Source organism: Myiozetetes cayanensis, unplaced genomic scaffold (assembly GCF_022539395.1).
Source record: "Myiozetetes cayanensis isolate MyiCay16 unplaced genomic scaffold, myiCay2020 scf5-8, whole genome shotgun sequence".
NCBI classification, from domain to species: Eukaryota; Metazoa; Chordata; class Aves; order Passeriformes; family Tyrannidae; genus Myiozetetes; species Myiozetetes cayanensis.
In genome coordinates this window covers 66,846,429-66,870,915 of record NW_026087742.1, presented here as the reverse complement: position 1 = coordinate 66,870,915, position 24,487 = coordinate 66,846,429, and the positions used below count along the sequence as shown (strand labels likewise).

The 24,487-nt window shown below is 37.3% G+C and overlaps 1 protein-coding gene across 22 annotated transcripts in view; it reads right to left on the bottom strand.

Annotated features, from left to right (window-relative positions):
* The window catches only part of LMO7 (LIM domain 7), a 130,070-nt gene that overhangs the window by 12,104 nt on the left and 93,479 nt on the right, over positions 1–24,487 (bottom strand). For 15 of the 22 annotated variants that reach the window (XM_050331826.1, XM_050331818.1, XM_050331820.1 and 12 more), the window contains 13 exons: positions 23,342–23,459; positions 22,028–22,170; positions 20,285–20,726; positions 19,196–19,522; positions 16,217–16,331; positions 10,637–10,798; positions 9,083–9,267; positions 8,346–8,406; positions 7,272–7,328; positions 5,108–5,133; positions 4,695–4,799; positions 2,791–2,883; positions 1,043–1,413 (listed from right to left, as the gene is read on the bottom strand). In XM_050331826.1, coding sequence (XP_050187783.1) covers positions 1,043–1,413; positions 2,791–2,883; positions 4,695–4,799; positions 5,108–5,133; positions 7,272–7,328; positions 8,346–8,406; positions 9,083–9,267; positions 10,637–10,798; positions 16,217–16,331; positions 19,196–19,522; positions 20,285–20,726; positions 22,028–22,170; positions 23,342–23,459 — 2,205 coding nt within the window. Of the gene's footprint in view, positions 1–1,042; positions 1,414–2,790; positions 2,884–4,694; positions 4,800–5,107; positions 5,134–7,076; positions 7,119–7,271; positions 7,329–8,345; positions 8,407–9,082; positions 9,268–10,636; positions 10,799–16,216; positions 16,332–19,195; positions 19,523–20,284; positions 20,727–22,027; positions 22,171–23,341; positions 23,460–24,487 lie in introns of all 22 variants that reach the window. The other 7 variants (XM_050331821.1, XM_050331824.1, XM_050331827.1 and 4 more) reach the window with 5 other exon arrangements.

Here is a 24,487-nt window from a genome sequence, read left to right as displayed (position 1 = left end):
CAAGCTAAATCTGTGGAGATACCCTGGCTCAGCTGCCAAGAAGAACCTGTTCAGCCATTGTAACAACTGTGCCTCTGCTTTGCTCAGCAGGCATATCAAGCAGCAGTCATTTAGAATGAGCTAAAGTAACTCTGGGTCTTAAAATCTCCTCTGCAAATACATGCAATTTTTTTAATCATATTATCTTTTCCTAAGGCTTAACCTGATATCATGCATTATCTTCAGTCATCTCTTATTACTTACATAAGAACAGGAGAAAAACCTCAAGAGAAACCACAAAGCTAGTCATACATAAGGCAGTAAGCTGAATGCACACAAAACGTAAGAAAGTTACTGGTTTATTCTGTTTAAGACAGATTAACTTCCTGTGATAGGAGTCTGAAAACTTCTGGGCAAGAACATCATAAACTTGCAAACTACTCGTTGAGGATTTTTTTGTTTGCTGGGTTTTTTTACGCCAAGCTGTGCAAGAAGGTAGTGAGAGAATAAATATATCTGCAATGGTTATTTCTAACAGGTAAGACAGTATCTGTTCACTCACATACCATGATATCCTTCACTGACAAATTAACCCAGTAGTTAAATTGCAATTAAACTTGATTGTTGCACTGTGGAATTAAAATGAGAGAAATCTGCAAAATCAGTCAGGCATTTGTTGGAAAAGCTTTAACTTGGTATGTCTTCTGAAAGCCCTGTACATTGAGTTACTGGCTTTCAGTTTACAGGCTTGTGCACAGTTCTTACAAAATGTTCACAGCTAAGTGCTTCATGTAATCTTTGATTTGGCTGTAATTCCTGTATTTAGACTTCCCATTAAAAAAAAAAAAAAAGAGCTGAAGTGGGTTAATATAGCACTTGATTCATGGGGCAAGACTTTGTGTTATGCCTTATCCTTCTGTCTTTAGAAAGCAAGACCCTGCTATGGTATCTCCCACTGAGTGATTACAGTATGAACCTTACATGAATATCCTTATATATCCAGGACAGACACACACTCCCATTAGAAGTATAGTTGAATTTGCAGAAAGAAGAGAGCACACACCTTTGGTACTGAGGCACCTCCGCTGACACCTCCCTCTGCCTTTCAGCCTGCTGCCTCTGCTCCTCCATCTCTGCCCGCTGCCTCTGCTCCTCAGCATATTGCTGCTCCCTCTCTTTACGTTGTCTCTCAAGCTCCAACTCTTGGCGTTCTCTTTCTTGCTCAAAATGCAGGGCTGCTTCTTCCTGGATCCTCTGTTCCTCCTGAAACCTCCTTCTTCCTTCTTCCTCATGCAGCAAGCTCACTGCCAGCTTTCTTCCTCCATCTCCTTCTGGCTCCTCAGGAATATTTGCTTCAGGGCTTGCTCTCCAGCTGGACACAGATGGAGCCCGAGAAGTGACGGATGTCGTATTTAAAGTTAGAACAGTCTGCTCCTGAAACAAAGAAAAAAAATCATGTTTTTAGGGAAGGGAGTCATTTTTTAAATAGGTTGCTTACTCAGAAAAGTTCATTTACTCTCTAAGAGAAGACTGTGCAAAAAGCATCCCCAACACTTTCAGTGCAAGATGCAGGGCATACTTTGGTTTCATGTTTTGAGTGCCTGCTAACACATTCTCCTAACTCAAGAGCTTCATTCCACACAGTAGCCTTAGCAAGCGCCAGAGGCAGCACGGCCACAACTATGTGAAACATTCTGCGTTCTGAAGTATCACTTACATGTCAAGCCATCCCTTTCCCACTTAAATACCCATGGAAAACAAACCCTCCCATGATACCTAGAATTTCTCCCTACTGTTTTGACTTAGAAACCTGAGACATACTTAAGAGTGTTACACACAGAGATATACACCACAAATGTATATCAGACCAATGAATTTCACATGAATCCTCATGTGGAGGAACTTCCCACTCTCCTCCATGCTCCTACCATTTCAAAGTCAAGCCTCAGACCTATCATCCTATGATTCTTCCCTCAAAGATGAGAAAAGGTCTTTAAGTGGTCAAAAGATGCTTTAGTTGCAGAGAATCAGTAATGTTTATGGGTCCATCAAAACCTCTAATGATAGGAAAAATATGAAATGGTTTAAAAATTCTTGTACAACAAAGTCTTCTAACAGCTCAAAAAGCTTTCTTTTTGAAGTCCTAAGCCTTAAATTATGATCTACTTATTCATGATTATATAAACATAACTGATCTAGCTTGGATGCCTGAAGTAGCGCTCTCATAGTAATAAAGAGGAGATACTTCAGACAGTGCCCATACTCAGGAAGAAACTTGTTCATCTTCCCATAAACAACAGCCACAAAAGTCAGTGTCTACATAAACTACATGCATTCAATGTTCTAAAACATATGATAGGAAATCTGAAGTTGATTTGGTGTGTAATTTTATCAGAGCTCAGATGAAGTGGTTATCAGTAAGAAGCCAGGTACCTATGAACACGTTAGATGATGAAGTATTGAAGCAGAATTCCAACAAGTAGCATAGGAAGTAAATAAATAGGAAAGGTGACCATTTCTGGTCACAATAATTAATACATGCTGTAACTTATTCCCAGTATATTTCTGCTGGTAAGTTACATAACCAACCCATAAAGGAAAGGGTCAAATTCAATTCATCTCAAAACATCCCATTTACTCTTTCCATCCCATTTTTGCAACCTCTTTCCACCAAGTCATAAACAACAGTTTGTCTTCCAAAGTGAGAAGACAAATGGCAGAGAAATTAATTATTTGTCTGCTTGCATGTACTTCATATAAGGGAAAAAAGTCCTCACAGAACTAGTCAGTGAAGCCTTATTGATAGCATACCTCATCAAAATACTTGGAGCTCTCTTTTTCTGCTTCTTGCTTAGCTCGTAGCCATTCTTCCTTCAGTTTTTCTTGTTCCCGTTGATATTTCTCCTGTTAAGTTAGATTGAAGTTAAATATGCAAATAAGAAACATGATTTTTTTTTATTTGCATTGAAATTTACTACTGGTATTTAAACATGTTTTTTAACAGACCAGGGTGGCAAAAACATGCATGAATTCCACTAGAACATTAGGTCTGCCACAAATTAAATCCTGGCTCAAATACAGTCCAAACGAGTTCTATAATTGATTCTGGAGAATCCAACCTTATTACATGCTAAGTCTCACAACAACTGACCTCATATCTGTTATATTCCCTGTCCTCCAGTTTAATTACCATTTGAACAAAAAACCAGCTATATAAGGTATTTCTGGAAAGACAGAGTGATTATATTTAACTTGGAACTGGGTACATTAATATGATAATATGGTAAATATAAAGTGATCACTAAGTGAAATATGAGGCAGTGATTTGGTTTGAGCAACAACTCTTGGTTCTTTTGAAATGTCACCTAAAAAAAAAACAATTTCTGGACCTCCAAATTTGTCTTATGACTAGATTTGGTATGAAATTGATATACTGTCTTAAAGCATTACTCAAAGCACATAATAAATGTTTTGGTGGTTTTGTCAGTCACCACTTTTATCTAGGGAAAAGCAAAATATTTAATGATGTCAAAAGTATTCCTTCTAAGATGCTGGAAATAAGCAAAGAGAGACTTCGCTTCCTTTCTTTGTATTTAAAAATTATTTACTAGGATCATAGAGAAGAGAAAGATTATTACTCTTGCTACTTCAGAACTAAAAAAGAAGAAGCAAAAAAATTATGGCAGATGGGTGAGTCTGCTCTCAAGAAAGGGGAGGCAAAGTTTACATTCTTTAAAGCCATCTCCTCAGGCATCAAATGGAGCATCCAAACCATAACAGAGACCACAGATAAGTTTAGGAAGGTACAGTTGTTGCCTTTCAGAGTTTGCAAGCTAAAAGGAACAACAAAAGATCAAATACCCAAAAAGCAACAGAGTTGCTATGGTGTACTTTGACATCACAAATTTTTGCTCAATGTACCAAACTTATTTAGAGTTTTAAACTTGTGAGGAATAAATGATGTTCATTGATGTCTTTCTTAGCCATCAGATAACAAACTTTAATTTAATTTGCAGAGATGTATCTTTCTAAATGTGGTTGAACGTGCTTATGCTTCATTGAGCTGAGGTCTTTGCAGAGACATATGCTTGGGGTTTTTGTGCTATTCTAAGATGACAAACATTGCCCCTTCCCTCTGCAACACTCTCTTCCAGCTCAAGCAATTAGTTACCAAAGCGCTTTTGCATTAGCAGGTTCAGCTTTCTGACTCACAGAGGTCCTGGGAACCAGGTTGATTCCAAGCGATTAGCTGATTGCTAAATGACAGGATTCTAGCAGGCACCTAACTGTGGCACCAGCTGCCTCCTCTTCATGTACAAATATAAGGCAGTAACACTAATTGAAGGTAAAACTCAGGCTAGAGATAATTTTATTAAGGGGAAAAAAATAAAACTCACAAGCAAAAGTGAAGACTATTGCCCTTAATGTCTTCATTTATCCTTTAAATTCTTTAGCAGTAAGAACATACCAGCCTTGTGAAGATTGAGCACTTCTGGCTACACTGAATACACATTCTGGGTCTGATTTTATGAAGCTCACTAATGCATTTCCTCTTTTCTCTGAATAACTGCTAGCATGTGCAGCCCAGAAAATGTAATTGAGAATCTCCTCAGGCTATCAGTAAGAAAAGTTACAGAGGTCACATGATATTTTTCTTTCTAACAGTTGCTGCACACAAGGGATTGACAGCCCGTGATTATGAAGATCAATTATACCTGCAATAAACGGTCCTGCTCTTTTTGCCATTTTTCCTGTCGTTTTCGCTCTTCCTCTTGATCCCAAACCCGACGACTAGGAGCGCTAATGGATGGGACTGGGAGCTAATATAGCACAAAAATGAAATAATATTATCCTCTTCCATGTAATCAACAGTCTACATTTTAAAACATTTTTTAAAGTGACAAACAGAAGCCATTACAAGCACACTAGAACTTTATAGGGACGAGGACCTAAATTAGCCTTTTCTTCAAATGGACAGAGAGCAACCATTCCATTACAAATTAGAAAATCTTAGTACTCTCAGATTTGATCAAAATTTTAAAGAAGTTTACAAGGCAACAGAAAGCAGTGGGCTTCCTGAAAAGACCAGGATTATGAAACTAATTTGTAGTTCATAAACAGTACTTACATCAGGCATTGCAGGCTCTGGGCCTCCTGTGAGGTTTGGAAGGCAAGAAAGAGAAATCATTAGACCCACACACACTAACTACTGCAAGACTCGTGTAACTTCGGCAAGTCAGTTTTAGACTAATTTTTGCTCCCTGAGTAAGACATGCTTGCATTTGCCCTACTGAACTTACTCAAGGGCAGAATTTATTAGGTGCTTTCAACTAAATGTGCACAATTGTTTAAAAGCTTTACATGCTTACAAGTGCCATCAGCAATTGCTTGAATTAGCAGCACATCTCCAACTGTGGCAATACATAGGTTCTTTACTACACCTCTCCTATTACTGTGAAGCCCAACTGTTTAGCATGACCAATACCCAGAATGTTGCACCAAGGTAGAGAAGCTAATCACCTCCTGCCCTTGACACGAATTAAGACCAACAGACATCCACTGGCAACTTCTCTACCACAAAACCATGTATTTCTCCTTTCCAACTTTCCTCCTTTCCTTCTCCCCAAAGCACACTTGAACTCAGTGAAGCTGTCACCATTCACCACAAACCTTATGCTAGTTGATGCTATCACACTTGGACTTAATCATCTTGTGCTAAGGTGATTATTAGAGAGAGACATATATTATGCTAACATATTAAAAGTCAAGAAAATGTGGAGAAGCACAAATTTAAGTATAACCCTGTTTCACGCAACATCAGTGTTTTTGTTTGTTGACAGTGTACCTGTTACCTAGCTCTCCAAATTTTAAGAAGTTTAATCTCCAAGTTTAAAAAAAAAAACAAAACAACAACACATAAAAGCAATCAGTTGCAACAGTTTTCTGAAGTAGGACCACATGAAGTGGAAAAGATGTCAAAAACTTAGGATACAAAAGATAATGAGTCACAAGTTAGTGTCCATTCTCTATATACATAATTGTCAGATCTCAACAGCCACAGTGGCAACAGGACAAACAGCCTCATCTATTGCAATTGCACCATGAGATCCTAAAGGAAGGCATAGACAGCATCTATCTTTGCTCCCCTCTTCTCTCACGCCTGTAAGCTTATGCTGAACTGCACAGGTTTACAAAGATGAATCTTTCAAATAATTGTAAAGCTAAAGTGCCAAAAGTTTAAAATTAACATAACTGTATTGAACGTACACTCTAGAACTACAACCTTGTCCTCTCCCTCAAGTGAAATACTTTAAATATTGCTATCAAATTAATTAAAATAAAAATAAAATTTTTAGCCAGCCATAAAATAAAAACCAACCAACAAAAAAACCCCCAACACCAACAAAACAACCAACAACAAAATACCACCATACTGCAGATACAATCGAGCAGAAGTATTTAAAAGCAAACAGAACCACAAACAAATATATGCTGTGGCACTTCACAGTGGCTTTTGGCAAAGAGTCATCACCACTAAAGGCAAAATCCTGGCCCCACTCAAATCATTGGTAGAATTCAACTGAAGTTCCAAAGGGCCAGAATTTCCCTCTTTCAGGCTACAGCAAAACAGCGAGGCATACATAGCCTGAAGACAGCATAAGACATATAACATTAGTGGAAGTATGTGAGCTGTGACATGCAAAACACTGAAAAGCAACCTACAAAACCAAAATTGAGTGCCTCATTTTTTGCCTTTAGAAGCTAACATATTAAATTAAAAATTTATATTGGTCTTCTTGGGATCTTGCGATATCGCCACATACTGGAAAGCCAGCAGAGGCCTTTTTCCATCAATTTACATGAAAGCACAGAGCTGCAACTCAAACTCAAATCCAGAGTTACATATTTTATCAACAGCTCTGAGATCTTCACCAAACCTCTGCTGGAATATTCACCATTATTCTTGTTTTGTAGGTAGTAGCAAACCTGAACAAAGAGTGCTATCCTTCTTCTAACCAGTGGAAAAAAAAAGCATGAAGGACATAGAAGAGATTTAAACAGCTATAGATGTAAAAGAACACACAAAGACCCATTACCACAAAGGTAGACCCATGAATTGTAAGAATAACCTGATGACCCTGGGAAAAGAAGGGAAATTAATTATGTTGCTTCATTATAACTGCAACAAACAATGCTGAAGAGGTAGAGCACCCAGCACCAGACTTGTTAGGAAGAATGTGCAGCAGGAACAATTTCATGGAAGTACATGAAATGTTAGCTCTTTGATTTACCTTGTTCAAAAAATTGTGACCGTCTTTTTAAGTTTTTCAAAGAAATAGGTTCAGATGCTATTTGAAAAATACAAAGAATACAAACAAGTCAATGAGGTGCCTTTTTTTTTTCTTGTTAAGGATTATAACCACTGGATAAGAAACTTGCTAGTCCTCTCATCTAGAGCAACATCACTTCAGAAAAACAAAAAGCCTCTGCAATACCAAGTAAAACTTTAGCAGGTTACATCATATGTTGATTAGTATTTCATTTTATCACTACCAATGTTGAACTATAACAACCATACAAGTGTCAAACTTGGACTCAGAATCTCCCTGTCTACTGTAAGCCTCCCTGACTGGGATGCCACATTGGAATGAGGAGCCTAATCACCATTTCAGGTCATCAGAAAGGCATCTCCAGAGGCAACTGATATCTTGGGGGAATTCTTTCATAAATTGCCATGAATATTCAAGTTAAAATGAAACACAAAGTTCCTATTTAAGGGTTATTATTCTATTAGGAAGTATACATACCTGGTTTCTCTCACTGTTGTCAAGTAAGGCTATAACTGCTTATAGCATCATAAGAAATTATTATTGATACAGGAATAATCAATAACATTCTCCAGGAATAAAAAGTAAAATAATCATAGTGAAACAGCTGATACCCCTAAAACCTCACAACTGAAATGATGAGGGTAACACCAAAAGTTGAATACTCTTTACACTCTTCCTGGACACTGAAATAAATCAATACTAGTATCACTCAGTCTCTACACAATGCAGCAGCAGTTACAATAAATTGTGCGCTTTCTTCTCTTTCACCCCTACCACACAGTTAATTTACAACCACTAATGAAGAGGCAGGGCCATTTGTTACAGCTTTCTTGTCAGTTCTCAAACTGCCTAGCATGTCATGGAAGCAAACTACACCTGGTTTAGATGCAACAACATCTCTGTGGTATCTGTCTAGCTTTCAGTCAATTGAGGTCTCACTTCACCCACTTTATAAAGCTTGCAGTTGTTACAGGTTTAAAGTTTGTGCTTGTTGCACACCACACAATTAGCAGATGAATAGCAACAGTGGTTTACCTCTTTGTTCATTAGAGCCAAGATCTCCTTGTGTTCCATTTATCATTTTTGTTTCTGTATCCTGAAAAATTCAAAAAAGAAGAAAAAAGAAAAAAAAAAGAAAAAAAGAGGTCTTAGGCTCATTAGATTTGTGGAAGTTTATCCAGTTACACATCTTCCCTGACAAGAACCATATATCATAAAACATTTTAAACCATTTTCCACAGAAAGATACAAAACAATAAAACTTCCTGAGTGTATTTTCTAATAAGGCAACTGTAGGCATTTGAGGGAATAAATAAGCAGCTGTGAATTGCTGCTGAAATAAAAAAAAAAAAAAAAAATTAGTTTGCAAGAAAGTGCCAGAAGCCAAGATCTTTCTATTTCAGCTCCCTAGCAGGCGGGTTGTTATTTATAAGTCATTTGAAAGCACGTATATGCTTGTGCTTTGGACCACAACTTCCATTTATGCTAATAACACAAGTCCAGGTCTTCTCTAAAGAAAAAACACACTATACGTTTTAGTTAAAACATAGTCTGCACATGTTTTAGTATTATTTACTGGTGTCCACTCATGAACAGACAGTAGCAAGTCTTTAAAACTTCTTATTTACCTTGATACATACATAGCTACATCTCCATATTTGCAGTGTCCTATATTTTTACTTGTATTGTTTTTTCTCCATCCTCCCACTACCAAGATATTACATTTTTTATTCCTCCTCCCAAACCCCACAACCCTTTAAAAACATACTCACAGAACTTCGAAGGCTGCTGGAGAAATCTCTTTTTGTTGATATGGTGGAAACATTTGAAACATGTTCTCCAGAAGTTGCATCAATCCATTTATTTTCAGATGTACCTATAATGTTGGTAGCCATACTGGTGAGATTGAGGATTTTATGCCTTACATGCGGCAGGGAAGGCTGGTCTTTGCCCCAGTCTTTTTGATATGTGGAGGATCAAGAAATTAATATAGACAGTAAAGTCAAAGAACAGAACAAGAGTTATTGAAAATACATTAAAATAACACAAAACCACACATAACAGAAGAGGAAGACACAGAAATCAGGTGGAATTTGTGAAGACAGGAGAAAGGGCATTTGTGAGCAGACCGCCTTCCCCAAAAATGCAAGTGTTAGTCATAAGCCAGGTAAAGTTTGCCAGATGTTCTGCTAATATGTGCTACAGCAGCTCAACATTAAAGAGCAGTTAGTATTCATTGGAAACTATTTCATTAGCGTTAGTAAGGATCGAGAAAAGTCTTCCAACTTTACTCACACAAGGTACAATGAGACTCATACACTATCCAGGGAAGGGTCATTTTCATGTCCATGCTCATCAGGAAGCACAGAAGTGGGAAGAAAAGGCACTCTAAACTAAACTAGCAAAACTGATAAGGTAAAGACAAATTATACTCTTCTCTCATAATCCATCATTTCTCCCCTCCCACTACCACAAATATTATTCAATGAGTTCTTTGCCACTAATTTACTCTACAGTTGTACTAAGTCCCGCAAAGTGATTTGTTTCTTCTCTCTTCCTCATCCCGCTTTTTTTTCTCCACTTGTTGGTAACTTATTCTACCCAGCTTCCTACTAAAAGAATGTTTTGTATTTATACTTTGAAAGAAGTCATTGGTCACACTTTGAACTCTGAAAAAATTCTTCTGGAACTGTGAAAGGGTATCCTGACTAAAACCATGGCAAGTCTAGAGATGCTACAAGACTATCAGCCAGGATGGAAACACTAGCCAGAATGGGTTCTCTCCATTCTGGAGAAAAGAGATGACAGCATCACAGTATTTGGGTCAATGAACAAAAATCATAGCACAGAGGTGCCACCAACAAGCTCGACCACCACTTGAAATGCCCCCTGAAGAAAGGAACACGTGATCCACATTTGAAGAGAGGGAGCTTGTCATTGAGAGACAAAGGCTTAAAAAGTTATTATGGTCTAGAGAAAAGGCCCTCTTTATTCTTGTGGTATGGAAGGAAATGAAATGTTATATTTCCTTTTGTGATGGTTGCACACTTTTTCACCTGTGCATCCTCTCAGAAACAGGCCAGAGCACAAGAGAGATGTCAGTATTTCCATGCTTTGAAGATTTGCTTGTCAAGACATTTCTAATGCACAAGCAGTTAAAAAAAGCCAAGTTGTGTTAAAATGCAACAGACACACTGGCAAACTACTTAGCTTAGATACATATTACTCCTGTAAGGGTAATAAGGACTCTCAGCTGTCAGGTACAGCAGAGACAAAGCTTATTTGCCTTACAGAGCATACTGTATCTGCCTGATGAAACAACTCACCATTCTTTCCGTATCGTCTGACATCCATGACCAGGTTTCCAGTTTCTAGTCCTCTGCTGATGGCTTCTTCCCACTGACTGTAGTCCATATGTGAAACCTTTGTGCCATTGACAGCAATGATCTCATCATCTACATGCAGTTGACAAAGTGCTGCAGGGCTACCTGCAGAAAGCAGAAGAAAAATAAAATTATGCCTCCACTCATAATTATTTTTTTATCACAGTTGTGATTGGAGGGGGATGAGGTGGGGAATTATTCCAAGAAATGCTTAATGGTCAATATTCAGAAAGTCTTAGAAAAGTCTACTACATTGTAATATAAAATCAATAAACTCAGTATTAAAGTAGCTTTTCAATTGAGAACTTATGAAAATGACAAAGAGCATCTATCTTTTGGACTTGTAAGTCTTCACATTCTGGCTAGTCCTTTTAATAAGCAACCTTTGGACTCAATCCTGCCTTCACTAACTCACCGTTATAATCTGAGATAGCAAGAGAGAGGCAGCACCACAGTGTCTGTATCCAACAATTAGTTGAAATTCAGCCAATGTTTGGGTAATCCTCCTATTTGCCTAAAAACCAGCCTGCACTCTGTTAATTTCAGTAGAAGCTGACTTTCTCATATTCTTCTTTACAGTTTCTGGGCTCTACTGACAAGAGCATGCTGCTTTATTGCTGTGCTGAAATAGTTTGTTAACTCTGAATTGACTGGTAATTGGACTCAAGATATTGCTGGGTGCTGTAACACTAGACTTCTCTGGATTCTACTTATTTTGTCTATTAAGAGCAAACTCTATGCAATTTGGACTTTGAATCTAGTGATATTTTGCAAGACAGTCTGCACTTCATACTTTTTTCCATTTACTATACACTGGCAGGCAATATTACTAGACTAGGGACAGAGAACAGAGGACCAGTTCATAAACTTTTTCTCAATCTAATTCAGAAAATGGATAAGCTGAGAAACTCAGACTCTCCAAGTATGATTTTATGAATTACATATGAATGTTTTTTCCATTAAAAATTATTCCCTTAGCAGAATGGAAAATAGAAAAGCCAAGTAAAAATGTAGCTAAGCACTGAACAATAAACCCTCATGTTAATAAAACAAATTTGAACTACACAATGGAAGCATTTTCCAAAGTTAGTAGTGAAAGCCACACATCTTATTTAAAATATACCAAGAACAATGCTCTATTACATTATTAGAAACAAATGTGGACAAATATGACAGAAGAATTTAGATATCATTTGCTTCATCCTGTCTTCTGACTCATTAGTAAAATACTGCTGTAAGCCTGGATCATCCACTAAGGATTCCAATAGCTTTTAATAGTCCTGGCACACGAAAAAGTTAAGAAATTAACAAATGCTATGCTTCCTAATACTGCACCAAACAGGGATTCATCATAATTCACTAAAAAGCTACTATACTAGAAGAGAAAAGCTCCATATTTTGTTTCTCTGCATTCTTCTTAAAATATGGACTATAAACTTCATTTGCACTTATCAGAAAAATTTTCAAAACACACCAATTGCTTTTAAGCAACACTGTAGAAGAAAAGGTAGGGGTTTTATCTGGGGGAAGAAAACATGGGCAATAGTTAAACTGGACAAAACATGCATCTCCTTAAAAGCCAGGAAGATGTTAATGTATTAATGTAAGGTACTATTAAGAATACTATTGAAGATACTGACACTGAAGTTACTATTTTCAACAAGATCATATAACTTTTGGAATTGAGTCTGATACTTAGTACCATATAGTTTGACTGCATCTAGACTAAGCCTTATGCTCACAGCACAGGGAATGCTTCAGGCTTAAGGGGAGTTATCAAAACTGGTAATTTCTCTGTTTTGTGTTGCGACAGAAAAAGCCCTAGGAATCAAAAAAGGTCGTGTTTATTTTACTCAAATAATTTTTCTGAGATGAGAAGACCCATCTCAGAGGTTTGAACAGTATATCTCAGCTCAGTTTTATGAAAGGAAGGGAATTTAAGACTGCATGGTTCTTCCTACGCTATTACTACAAAGACATATCCAGACCATAGTCCAGCCATACGGATTTGAATGAATAGCAGCAGTCTCTAGATTGCATATGTAAACCTAACTTAGCCAGAGCAACTTACACTACACAATTTTTGGCATGTAGCTTTGCCAGCTGCTCTTCCTCCACAGTCTGTGGAAAAAAAGGACAAACCAGGGCACCTATACTGCGCTTCTGCTGTGATTCACCTCTAGAGAAGGTGAGAAGCCTGAGAGACTAGCTAGAAATTTAGGTGCCAAAAGTTGTATGTTGTTTTTCTCTGTTCAGCTCCTCAAAAACTATAGGAATGTACAATAATTTCTTTATATTGCTATAAAGGATTCAGTTTCCATGACATAAAACATGTACTGCTGTCTTTTGCAAGTTTCTCTGAAGGTTTCAGACTTTTCTTTCTTACTAGTCCCCAGTAAAAACAAAACAAACCAAATATTCATTTTCTAGACGTACTTAGTGTCCTCTAACCTATCCCCATCTGTTGTTATTACAATAGATAAATACAAAGAAAATAAAACCTGAAGGAAGTGGGTCAAATTTACTTTGTCCTACGTGACTGCAAGTGTTTGATCACAGACATGCACTCCTACATCAAGACAATCTCAAAAAATTATTGCAAAGGGAAACTGAAAGGGAAAGGACTGAAACAATAAAGATTATATGGCACTGCGGAAGTTGGCAGAACAGTCTAGATTAATGACTTCGAGGTCATTTACCTATTTTTAGTGTAAAAATTTAAAACTGTAAAAATGAACACTATGTTCTTTCTTTTTTCTTTTATATGTAGTAAATGGGTCTCACTGAAATATGTGTTATAAGCTTAACTCATATTTAGGTTTTTGAGAACACTTATAAGAAATAATTATTCCTGAAGCTCTTTCTGGGATCACGGAAGAGAAAAAGGTGACTAGGAATGATTGGTTTGGATTTGCCAAGCCTAAATCACACTTGACCAACGTGGTTATTTTTAATGATGAATTGACTAGATCTGTGGATGAGGGGAGAGTGGTGGATACCACACACCTTGTCTTTAATAAGGCTATTGACATGATCTTCCACAGTATACCGGTATCAAAATTGGGATGGTATGGTCTACGGGGCAGAACAACCAGATGGGTGAAAAACCAGCTGGGTTGTCAGGCTCTGTGGGTAGTAGTTAATGGCTCATACTCAGCCTAGAGGCTGGTTACAAGTGGAACTTGCCAGGAATGCACCATGAGACCTATTCTCTCTAACGTGTTCACCAGTAATCAGGAGGAGGAGGTGAAACACATCCTCATCAAGTTTGGAAACCTTGCCAAAAGGATGGTTAAAACACTTGGGGGCAGGGCTGCCATTCAGAGCAGGAACCTGACATTCAACAAGGTCAAATGCAGAGTCCTGCTCCTGGGATGGACTAATGCCAGTGATCGCTCAGGCTGGGCACTGTTGGACTGGAGAGCAAGGCTGGGGGACCCTAGCAGTGGTGGGGCTATATGAACACTAGCATGACCAGCAGGTCAAGGCAAGTGACTATTCTGCTCACCCCACACTAGGTATGCCACTTTAACAATACCGTGTCCAGTTTTGGTGTTCTGTTGTAAGAGAGACATCAATAAAGTGGGGTAAGTTGAATGGTAGGGCACTGGGATGGGCACACCTGGAGCACTTGACCTGTGAGGAGAGGCTGAGAGGTTCAGCCTGGAGAAGAATGCTGCAAGGGGACCCAACAGCAGCCTCCCCAGTACCTACCAAGAGAAGTTACCGAAGTCACTGAGAAGGCAAAGTCTGCTCTTTATTGAAATTTATGGCAGGAGAACACAGCACAATGGTTATAAACTGGGACAAAGATTGGTCTGACTGGACATGTGGAAGACATTTTCTCTGAGAGGATAATTATGCAATGCCCAGGGAGGCTGTGCAGTTTCCATCCTTGGAGGGTTTTAAACACACATGGGTAAAAGCCCTAGGCAGCCTGTCTGAATTCAGTCTTGACAGTTTTTTGAGCAGGATTTTGCTGTAGGTGATCTTCCAAGGTTCCTTCCAACCTAAATTATCCTATGACTTATCCTTAAAAGTAGGAAATACAACATTGCTAAGTGCCTAGCTGAAAGCACATCTTAATTTTTCAATGGGCCACCCACCTCTTTCATCCTTCATTCCTTTAAAGGGAGCTACAGGAATTGAATAAGGATACAACATGAGCAAGGTTTTGAAAAAAAGTATGTTGAACACAGGCTATAAACAAGAACACTGAGATACAGTCCATTGTCTATTCAACCTTTGTGCCCTTCCTTACCTCCATTATGAGAATGGTAATAAAACAAAACCAAGACAGCCACCACACGGCCTCCACCTTCTCCTTGGGGACAGAGCCTATGTGGACCTTTGTGAATGGCTAGCAGGAACATTCACTACCCTCAGATTTCTCCTTTACAGCTGGCAGGGCAAACAGACAGACCTCTACCTCCAAGGAAGAAAATTAAACCAGAAGCCTAGCAGCAAGGAAAGCAAATGGGAAGTTATTCCCTGCGCAAAGCAAATATTAAAAGTTACAGAATCACAGATTTCAGGTCAGGTTGGAAGGAATCACGGTGGGTCATCTGTTCCATCCTCCCTGCTCAAGGAAGGGTTATCCTAGAGCATAAATCTAATTATGAAAAGTACTCTGATAAAGTGAAGAAAGGCCTCTTCAGTTCCTGAATTTGAAATGAGAAAAAATAATTTAAGACTGTTCATCAAATGCTGTTATACAGTATTTTTTCGTCTCTGGAAAGCATAATTAAGGACTAACTAAATAAAAAGTTTCCAGTTATTTCCCTTTCTCAGGATAATCTTGTGTTAGGTGAAAGAAATGGCAGAATTCAATATTCCTCAAGTATTACTGGCAATGGGAAAGACCACTGTTCAGAAAACAACCATTACATGTGATTTGCTTGGGGGCTTGTTGTGTTTTGTTGCCTTTTTTTAATTAGAGAAAATTGAGCTTGTTCTCTGCAGAAGACTATTAAAGCTTAGAAATAAGCTTTATATATGTTTCATCTCAAGTAAAAAAAAAGTATACTTTTCCTTGGTATTAAAACAACTTAAAAAACCCTGCATTTAGAAGTTGCAACTGCTTAAAAATATTAACTGTCTCCAGAATTCAACATGACTAACTAAACTGCCTAGCTAATTTTCCTCTGCATTTGTTTACAAATCATCTGAAGTGAAATCTTTTAAACTTAGCTGTAAGGAACAACCTGGATATTAGAAGTCTGTATGTGCCCCCTACTAATGTTCAGTAAGGGGTTTAGCAAACAAATAATCATGTTTATGCCTTTTCAGTGGTTATGGAAATGTCCTTAATTAGGAAAATGCATTTTTGGTATTTCTGAATTCAACCTGTTTTCAAGAGACAAGGATTCACAGAAATACATTAGCAAGCCAAATACTGATTTTTCAGTTCTATACCTGATTTTTAAAAATGTTTGCAGCATTCTTAGCAGCAAATGCCTTAATTTAGAAACCTTTGCAAACTAAACATAAGAACAACAATTTGTGCAGTTAATACACATTTACCTTCTTCAACTGTCTGTACAAAGGCTCCTGAAGAACTCCAGTTTGTTGTAAACCCAAAGCTGCGACTGTGGCCAGGTCTCTGGTTTATGCTGATTCTCATTTCACTATACTGTTCCTGAAAAATAAAACATGACACTACAGTATCTGGTATCACAGGAATCCAAATGAGGGAAAGGTTATCCTCTAAATAAGTGAGGCTGCTCACAATGTGCACTTTAATCATCTATTATTAGCATCACAGATAAAGGAAACGGTATTGAAGTCAGTTAACTAACTCATTTGCTTTTTATTCAAAAAGGTGTATTTTTAGTTTGCATTTATATTTTCTCTACATGTACATTCCACTCTGCATTGCTATTATTTTAAATGTTTCGTAACACAATGTTACAAAATTTGGGTAGGAAAATTTGGAGGAAATTAAAGCCCTAAATAAGTCTTCTTGCATAGTCTTGTGAATTTGTTGAACATGCTGCCTCCTGAGAGAGCATCAGAGATGTGAAAAAACTAGATGCCAGTAATCAACCTTATTTTTTTTCTGGTACATCCTACAGTGAACATCATTAGTTTACTTTAGGTTCAATGCTGCAACCAGGTTTACTTAAGTGAAAAACTACTTTTTGTGTGAAATACTACCAGCTTGCTATGGATTTTGTAATGGAGAACTTAAATAATAAAGCTAATACCAAAATTAGCTAAATTCAGCTCTTCCGTTCCAGTGGACTTTCAATATGCTTTCAATATCTGCATCAAAACCTAACATTACCACTTTAAATAACAAAAATATTTGAATGGGAAAACATTTTGGAACACTTGTTTTTAATCTCACATTATATAATGAGAATGTGTTGCATACATTAACATTTTAATGTAACTCATTAAAAACAATTAAAATACCCAAATGCATGCTATGCACTTCATTATCATGAAACTGACATTGTAATAAAAGAGAAAAAAATAGACTTTTTCTGTCAAACAATGTTAAAATAAGATATATTCCAACAACATGTGCATGGAAGAGACCCAGCATGCTTTTATACATGCATTAAATGTACACACATGTTTTAGCTGCCTAGTGAACCAGCATTCCTGAAGGGTGGGATTCTTTTTCCCTAACTTAAAATATTTAAAAGTCTAGAAATCTATGCCAGTTCCCCAAAGCTCCTATGTTGGTAGGCAGCTGCAGGGAGCACTGCACAAGCAGATGCAGCCAGCCAGAACCTCTGGGAAGTGCAGCCAGGGGAGACTTCAGCAGTACCTAAGCACTGGATACAGAAGAAAACATACACTGCAAGGCAACATTCTGAGGTATGGTCTCACTTCACAGGAATGTTCCTGGGAAAACCCTCCCCCTTACAGCCCAGGGTAGAAATTAAGTCTTTTCTTTACAGCACACCTACTAGCATGCAAATGCTCCCTTACAATTCAAGTGCTTAGGTGAGTATATAAAAAGTGAATCTACTAATAGGTTAGCGCACTCAGCTAGAGAACATACAAACCTTTGGAATATGAGTGTGTTCCTGTGTTCTTATTTTTTTTTCCCACCATCCCAACGTGACTCTTCAAACCTACCTCTTGTTGAGGCGTAATGTGACTTTGTACACTGAACTTCATCATTTGGATAGGTCATCTCTAAAACAGTTAGTGCTCCACAGACCTGGTGTTACTGCCCCGATGACTAGTGAACTATATCAATCTCTCATCTCTGGCAATGATTTACAAACATGTCAAATGGAACCTGCATTCCTTAAGTTACAGTTTGTTAAGTTATAACACAACACAGGCTTTCTTATTTTTTTTTTTCAATTTTAAAATAAAACCCCCATATTACTCATTTGTAGGAAGGACTATACTAACAACAGGAAAAAAATATATGGACCTAGTATACGCTATTCTCACTTGCCATGCTGAAAGAGATTCTAAGAAGCCATATCTAATCTATGTTTTCACTGATTAGAACAGAAATTCTTCTGCCTGTTTTTGCTACAACACAGAAAAAAAAAATAATGATCCCTTTCCTTATACAGCAATCAAATATTTAAGATAAATTCATTGCAATGGCCAAGGGGTATCAGGAACTGCAATGTGTTCCTTTTCTACAAGTGATTAGGAAGAAGAATGATTCAAAGTCACTGAACTTCTGTAAAGATTATATGGGAAGTGATTTCATACATCAGCATCTAAGGTCTTACGACCCTCACCCAAGCAACTGCCACCACTAACTTTTACAGCAGCATCAGGAATGCAAAGAACTAATCTCTAATCTGTCAAGGGATATAAAACACATTATCAGATATTACAGAAAGGTATCAAAAATTAAAGCTATTGCTGGTCATTTTTTACATGTGAAACATGCAATCAGTTGGAGGAAACAGCACTTCAAGACACATTTTTCAAAAAGAACACAAAGACCCAACTCCTGGATAAGCACATATGCAAAGAGATGGTGAAGTACTTTCAAATTAATGTGAACATTAATGAGATTCAAGTAAATAGCTAAAAAAAAGAGAAGGAACTCAAGCCAGATGGAAAAAAGAGGATAGTATGATACTGATGTTTATGGCTAGCCTTGGAAAAGCTGATCTTTATTTTCCTCCACCAGGTTAAAAGTGCAAATGAATGCTAGAGCAGTTCAGGTAATTTATCTAACTGACATACCTGATCGTGTCACAATGTGTTAATTTGGAGAAAAACAAAAAACTTTGCAAGTGCCAAACAATATTTAGAAAAACTATTTTGAATTAGAATGATAAATAAAATTAAGCATGTGGCATATGAAGGGTAGGGAAAAATGCAGCAAAAGAAACAATTTTTCCCCAAATATTCTCTTTCCCTGAATTAAATCAAAAGAAACAGAAGCTCTCTGACCTGCCTTCTTACTGCCAGAAAAATACTTGCATTAGATGAAATTTTATATATTTTCTCTTTTACTCTGATGTAGCATTCAGTTACACCAAGAAATCACATTATTTCCACACTTACCATGGATTTTGAATCCTCAGGCTCTGTTGGACTCTTGATTTCTGCAGAAGATGCAAGTGAAAGAGAATCAGGAGGAATGTCATACTCAGGTTTAAGAATACTGCTTCCCGCATCTTGGTCTTGGGATTTTACAGGTAATGCCAAAGTAGGAGCAAATGTTGACTGAACACCTTCTTTTTCCTCCTCTTCCTCCTCACCTCTGCTTCTGAATGCACTAGTGGAGAGAGGGTGTGCAGAGTCTGGTTGTGAAAAGGAGATGCTGGTGAACAAAGTTGGAGTTCTTCTAGCTTTTTCTACTTCACCGTTGTATTTCAGAGTATCATCCATCTAGGACAAAAAAAAAGACAGTTTGGTAAATATGTGCTTTTAAAAAAATTCCTTAAATCTTTCAATGATCTTCATATTTAACAAAAACACCTCTCACCCTTTCAAGCAAATTCTGGTTTCTGTACCCATTACTAAAGAAGAGAAACATATTTTTTTCTCTTTAAATCCTTGCAGAATAAATAGGCCAGACTTTTTAAGTTAAACTTGTTAAAGTCATCTGGTTAGAATTATTTGCTTTCTTACCATTTTTTAAATTTAGACAAATAAGGACTTAGGAGAAAGCTATGAGAATCAACATAGTAATGTGGTAGGGGGAGAATCAATTTCATTTTTTCAATGCTTTACTGAGCAGACAAATTTTAGCCTAGCATAAAATTTCAATTTCAACAAAGTCAGCAGAGCAGAGGAAACTTACATCACCTGAAAATTTTGTCTTTAGTACTTAATTATGTTAAGTTAGCTCCAGATAATTACCTCCAACAATGACAGGATTTTTGTATGGTACACTAAGGAGACTTGCTACAAATAATAAAAAGAATATTCTACTAAATATAGTTACTAGCTTTAATTCCAGGAGTATGTTTAAGCACAGAAACACAAGTAAACATCCAAAGCCATGACAGAACTGCCAGTTCTGTTAACACAGCCTTCATCACACAGCAGACAATTTTTTAAAAAGCAACGAAACTTTAAAACTCTACTGTTCCCCTAGCTATTAAAGAGCCTACATTTACAAACTTCAGGAATGAAGAGGAATTTTACCGTGAACGACCGTGGAAGTGATGAGATTCCTCTTGAGTGTACACCAAAAGGTCTTGGTGTAACCACAGATGTTAACCTAGAGGTATCAGTTTTCTGGTAAGTTCTCGGGAGAGAAGCTGAAACCTGAGCTGACCCAGTTTGAGCATTCACTGAGTAACGAGTAGACAAAAGAGCCGAGCTCTGCTCCTCAGCCAGGCTCTTTGGCAGAGCAGGAGCTTCCTGAGCAGCCGAGCTCTCCGGTGGGCTCTCCTTGGGTGGCTGTGAGACATATTCACTTTTGCTGTCCTTAGTGCTGTAGGAAGTATCTTCTTCCAAATGGTGATCTTTTGCTGTTGACCATGTGGAAGGTGCTTTTTCTTCACCAAACACGTCATCATTCAGTGAATACCTCCACATGTGTTCCTGTTTTCGCTGCCCAGAGGAGTCTTCATCTCTCTCCTCCCTAAGTGGAGAGAGCATGTGAGAATACCAAAGTGACCCGACAAAGAGGCAGGGCCTAAGTCTTTCAACTACTGAATGTTCAAGGCAGAGTATAAACCAAAAAATACATCTCCAGTAAATTAAAATGAATGGCATCATTAAAAAATATTAGTATTTTCATATCTTTCTAAGTCTACCTTCTTCCCCCTCCAACATTCTCACAGCACTCAGGGATACTACTGTCACATTTTCAGGCTGCCGCCATGAGAGAAATTTATATTTGCCAAGCAAATTATATAGCCATTCAAAATACATATCCTAAGAAATACAGATTTGAATCAGGAAAGAATGTAAAGAAGTTAGTGCTATAACACTGCCTGAACTCTATAACTCTGGATGACATTTCTGCTCTATGAATACACTATGCTGAATTTTAGATAACTAAATAAGATGGTGTCTTGAAGTTCAGATTATTATTCTTTTTGTGCTATTCATTCCTTTGTCATAAAGGAACAACCACCACCTGGATAATGTTTATGATTCTGATGATACTGGATATTCAATACAATTAGCATCCTTATTTTTATTCAAGCAACTAATTTTTGTCCTCAAAAATAAAAAAATACAGAAATCCAAAACATTCTGGGTTTAAACTCATTAAAATTTCTTTTATGAATACATGCCATTGCATTCTAATACATGCATATTCCCTTCAACTCAGTCATACATGCATTTTAAGTAAGAAAGTAAATAAATAAATAAATAAATAAATAAATAAATAGACTGTCACCAGTAGAAATGGTACTGGGCAGTTTACACTTTTTACTCTTCAGAGATTAAATATCCAGAGGAACAATTAGGGATACAGGGAAAATCAAGTAAAAGTTTACAGCTCTGTAACATACATTAAAATTCTGCCTGTAACAGTGGCTAAAAGAATAGCAAATGTAGTGGTAGAAGAAAGAGAAATAGTTAAGCTTATTCAAGAATAAAAAAGGCAACTATCCAGTTCAATACTACTGTTTTAACTAATTTCAAGAGAATGCAAATATTGACTTCTCAATACATTTATTTATAGATAGCAAAGCAAAATATCATTTATAGAGCAAAACTCTTTAACATTCTGCTGTGTAAACACAGCATTAGTAAACCACATTCAGCCCTTGAATTGCCTAGACTTCTACACTGTATTTTGCAACTAAAATTGTTGAGATCTCTGCAGAATCAATTGCAACTTGGCCACAAAAGCTGCTCAAGAATTGAAAGGGATAAAAAGGCTCAAATTTAAGTTCTTCAACATAATACTCCCATTAGGGCCATTACCTCTCCTGCTGCATTTCTTTCAGTGACTTGGTACTCCTTCCAGACACTTCAGAGGCTCTTCTTTCAATTTCTTCTCTCTCTTCCTTTTTCTTTTGCAATTCTGAAGTGTAGCTCTTTCTACGATTCTTCCATTTTGCTAGATCCTATTAGAATAACATGAATGTATCCCATCAGATTTTCTCATAGACATTTTCCCATAGACAAACAGAGGCATCTCATCACATGCTACTTATTGTCTTGATTTTATTTGCACATCTGCATCACAGCCATATTTTCATGCACCTTTCTGCTAAATGATAAAGGGGTTCTCATATTTCAGTTAGGGTTACAGGCTCATTGCCTTATTAAGTTAGTAATTTAAATTATTGGACTATATGTGGAAAGGCACATAATTTTGCTCCATTCTCCCCCCCTCTTATAATATTCAATTTTATTCTAGAATACTTTACCCAGTGACACGTAGTTGAAAACTGATGCAAATGCCATCTGTATTTCTTTGTTGAAGGCTTTGGAGTTTGGGATATTATTATTTTTCAAATCCCTATTATGTTAGACTGATACATTAGCCTGAGAATAAATATGCCTTAAATTCTAAATTGAAAGACATATATTACTATATTTTCCTCATTTCTGTAAAGCCACAATGTGAACTCTCAATAGTGTCCATGAAATACCAGAGCTGAATTAAGAAATGTACTGAATATCAGAACTTAGATGGCTGACATGCATTAAAAAAACAACTATGAACTTCTTGTTCAACGCTTTGTTCTTAATTTCAGCTTCTTGTTGATATTCATTGTCAAGTAGAGATTTTAATAAAATCAAACGTCTTCAGATACCATTATGATACGGTGCAAAGCTACCATACAGTTTACAAGCTGGATTTAAGACAGAATTTTTAGGGCATAGAAGCCTCAAGAATTTGCACAATGAAGCATTATTTCCTCCCCGCTTCTCCCAGAGGATCAAATACTAGACATTCCAATCATGTCATTAAAAAAAAAAAAATCACAAATTTCAGATAACACATGAAGCTATGCCCTAACTTTTCTTTATGTCATCAGAAATCAAGCCTGATGGTTTTATTACAATACATACAAGTCTTATCCTAAAGCATTAATCAGAAACTTATAGCAATATTTAAAATAATTTCAGTTCTGACATCCCCAAAAACACTGGTAGTTGCACGAGATGGATCATTTTAGAAGACAGCCCCATGAGTTGCTGCACACATGCCAAAGCTTGTTTACAAGGGACACTGAAGGCTGTCCTTCAAAGTAGGACACACAAAGAGAGGTGAAAAGGAGTCCTTACTTCTTGCCACTTTAGATCTTGTTCTTGCAACTGCTCTTTTATCTTTTGCAGCTCTTCGTAACGGATTTTGCGCAATGACTGCAGCTCCTCTGCACTGACATCATTCAAAGATTTACTCCTAGGAAGAAAAAACAACATGCAGCTTTATAACATCTTAGCCATCATTTATGCACGTGAAACCTTCAGAGAGGGAGAGATTTCTATTAGTAGAACTGAGTGCTCATGAGTGTTATTTCAAATAGAGCAGGAAACACATGGGCAGCTGAATGAGCAAGGCTGGGACATGCTCTAGTGTCAGCACTCAAGTCATTAGTTGCATATTTGAGCAAATGAAATCAGGTTAAGGGAATAAGCAGCTCCGTAGCAGATCCACACTGATCATTCACATTGAGCTCCTCGTATCCAGCTGCTACTTCTGGTTAAACTTATTATTTGTATTGATCTTGTTCCTTCCTTTGACACAAAAGGCATTCCCCCCTCCTCGAGTCCAAATTCCCATCCTTTGACTTCTCTCCTGTAAAAGCCCCATTATCACCTCCCATTCTTTCGTTTCTTAAGCTAATCATAAAATCAAATCAGTTACTGATTCATGTTTCCAAAGGATTAGAGTCATTCACTGCTAAATGCTCAGGTCATGCATCTCCCAGGCCCCACTAGCCTGCTATTCCTCCCCAAGCCTCTCTGATGTTTTCCATCCAAGCTGGGATGGCTAACACAGCCATCTTCTTACTGATGTCTTCAACATGGCTACAAGTTCTCCCATGAACTTCTGCTCATTAGTTCCCTTTAATCTAAATTCCTCAAAGCTCACCTTTCATGCTCCCTCCCCTGTCCCATGGTGTTTTTTCCTTTATTCTTTCACACTACATGTGATAAATGTAATAGGATATTTAATACAGTTATAGGACAAGATTCCTGGTCAGATTTGACCATAAGCCTCTGAGACACTAAACCAAATGCAGGTGTTTCATTGTAAGGTTCAATGCTGTAATACATAAAATGAAAGCTAGTTTTCTGGGGTTTGAGGTTTTGCTGTTTGATTTGCTGAGGGGGTTTTGTTTGTTTGTTTGTTTTCAAAAATACCTTTGTTTTAATTTATCTGAAGTATGAATGACGAGGGGTATAACCAAGTCCTATTAGGACTTG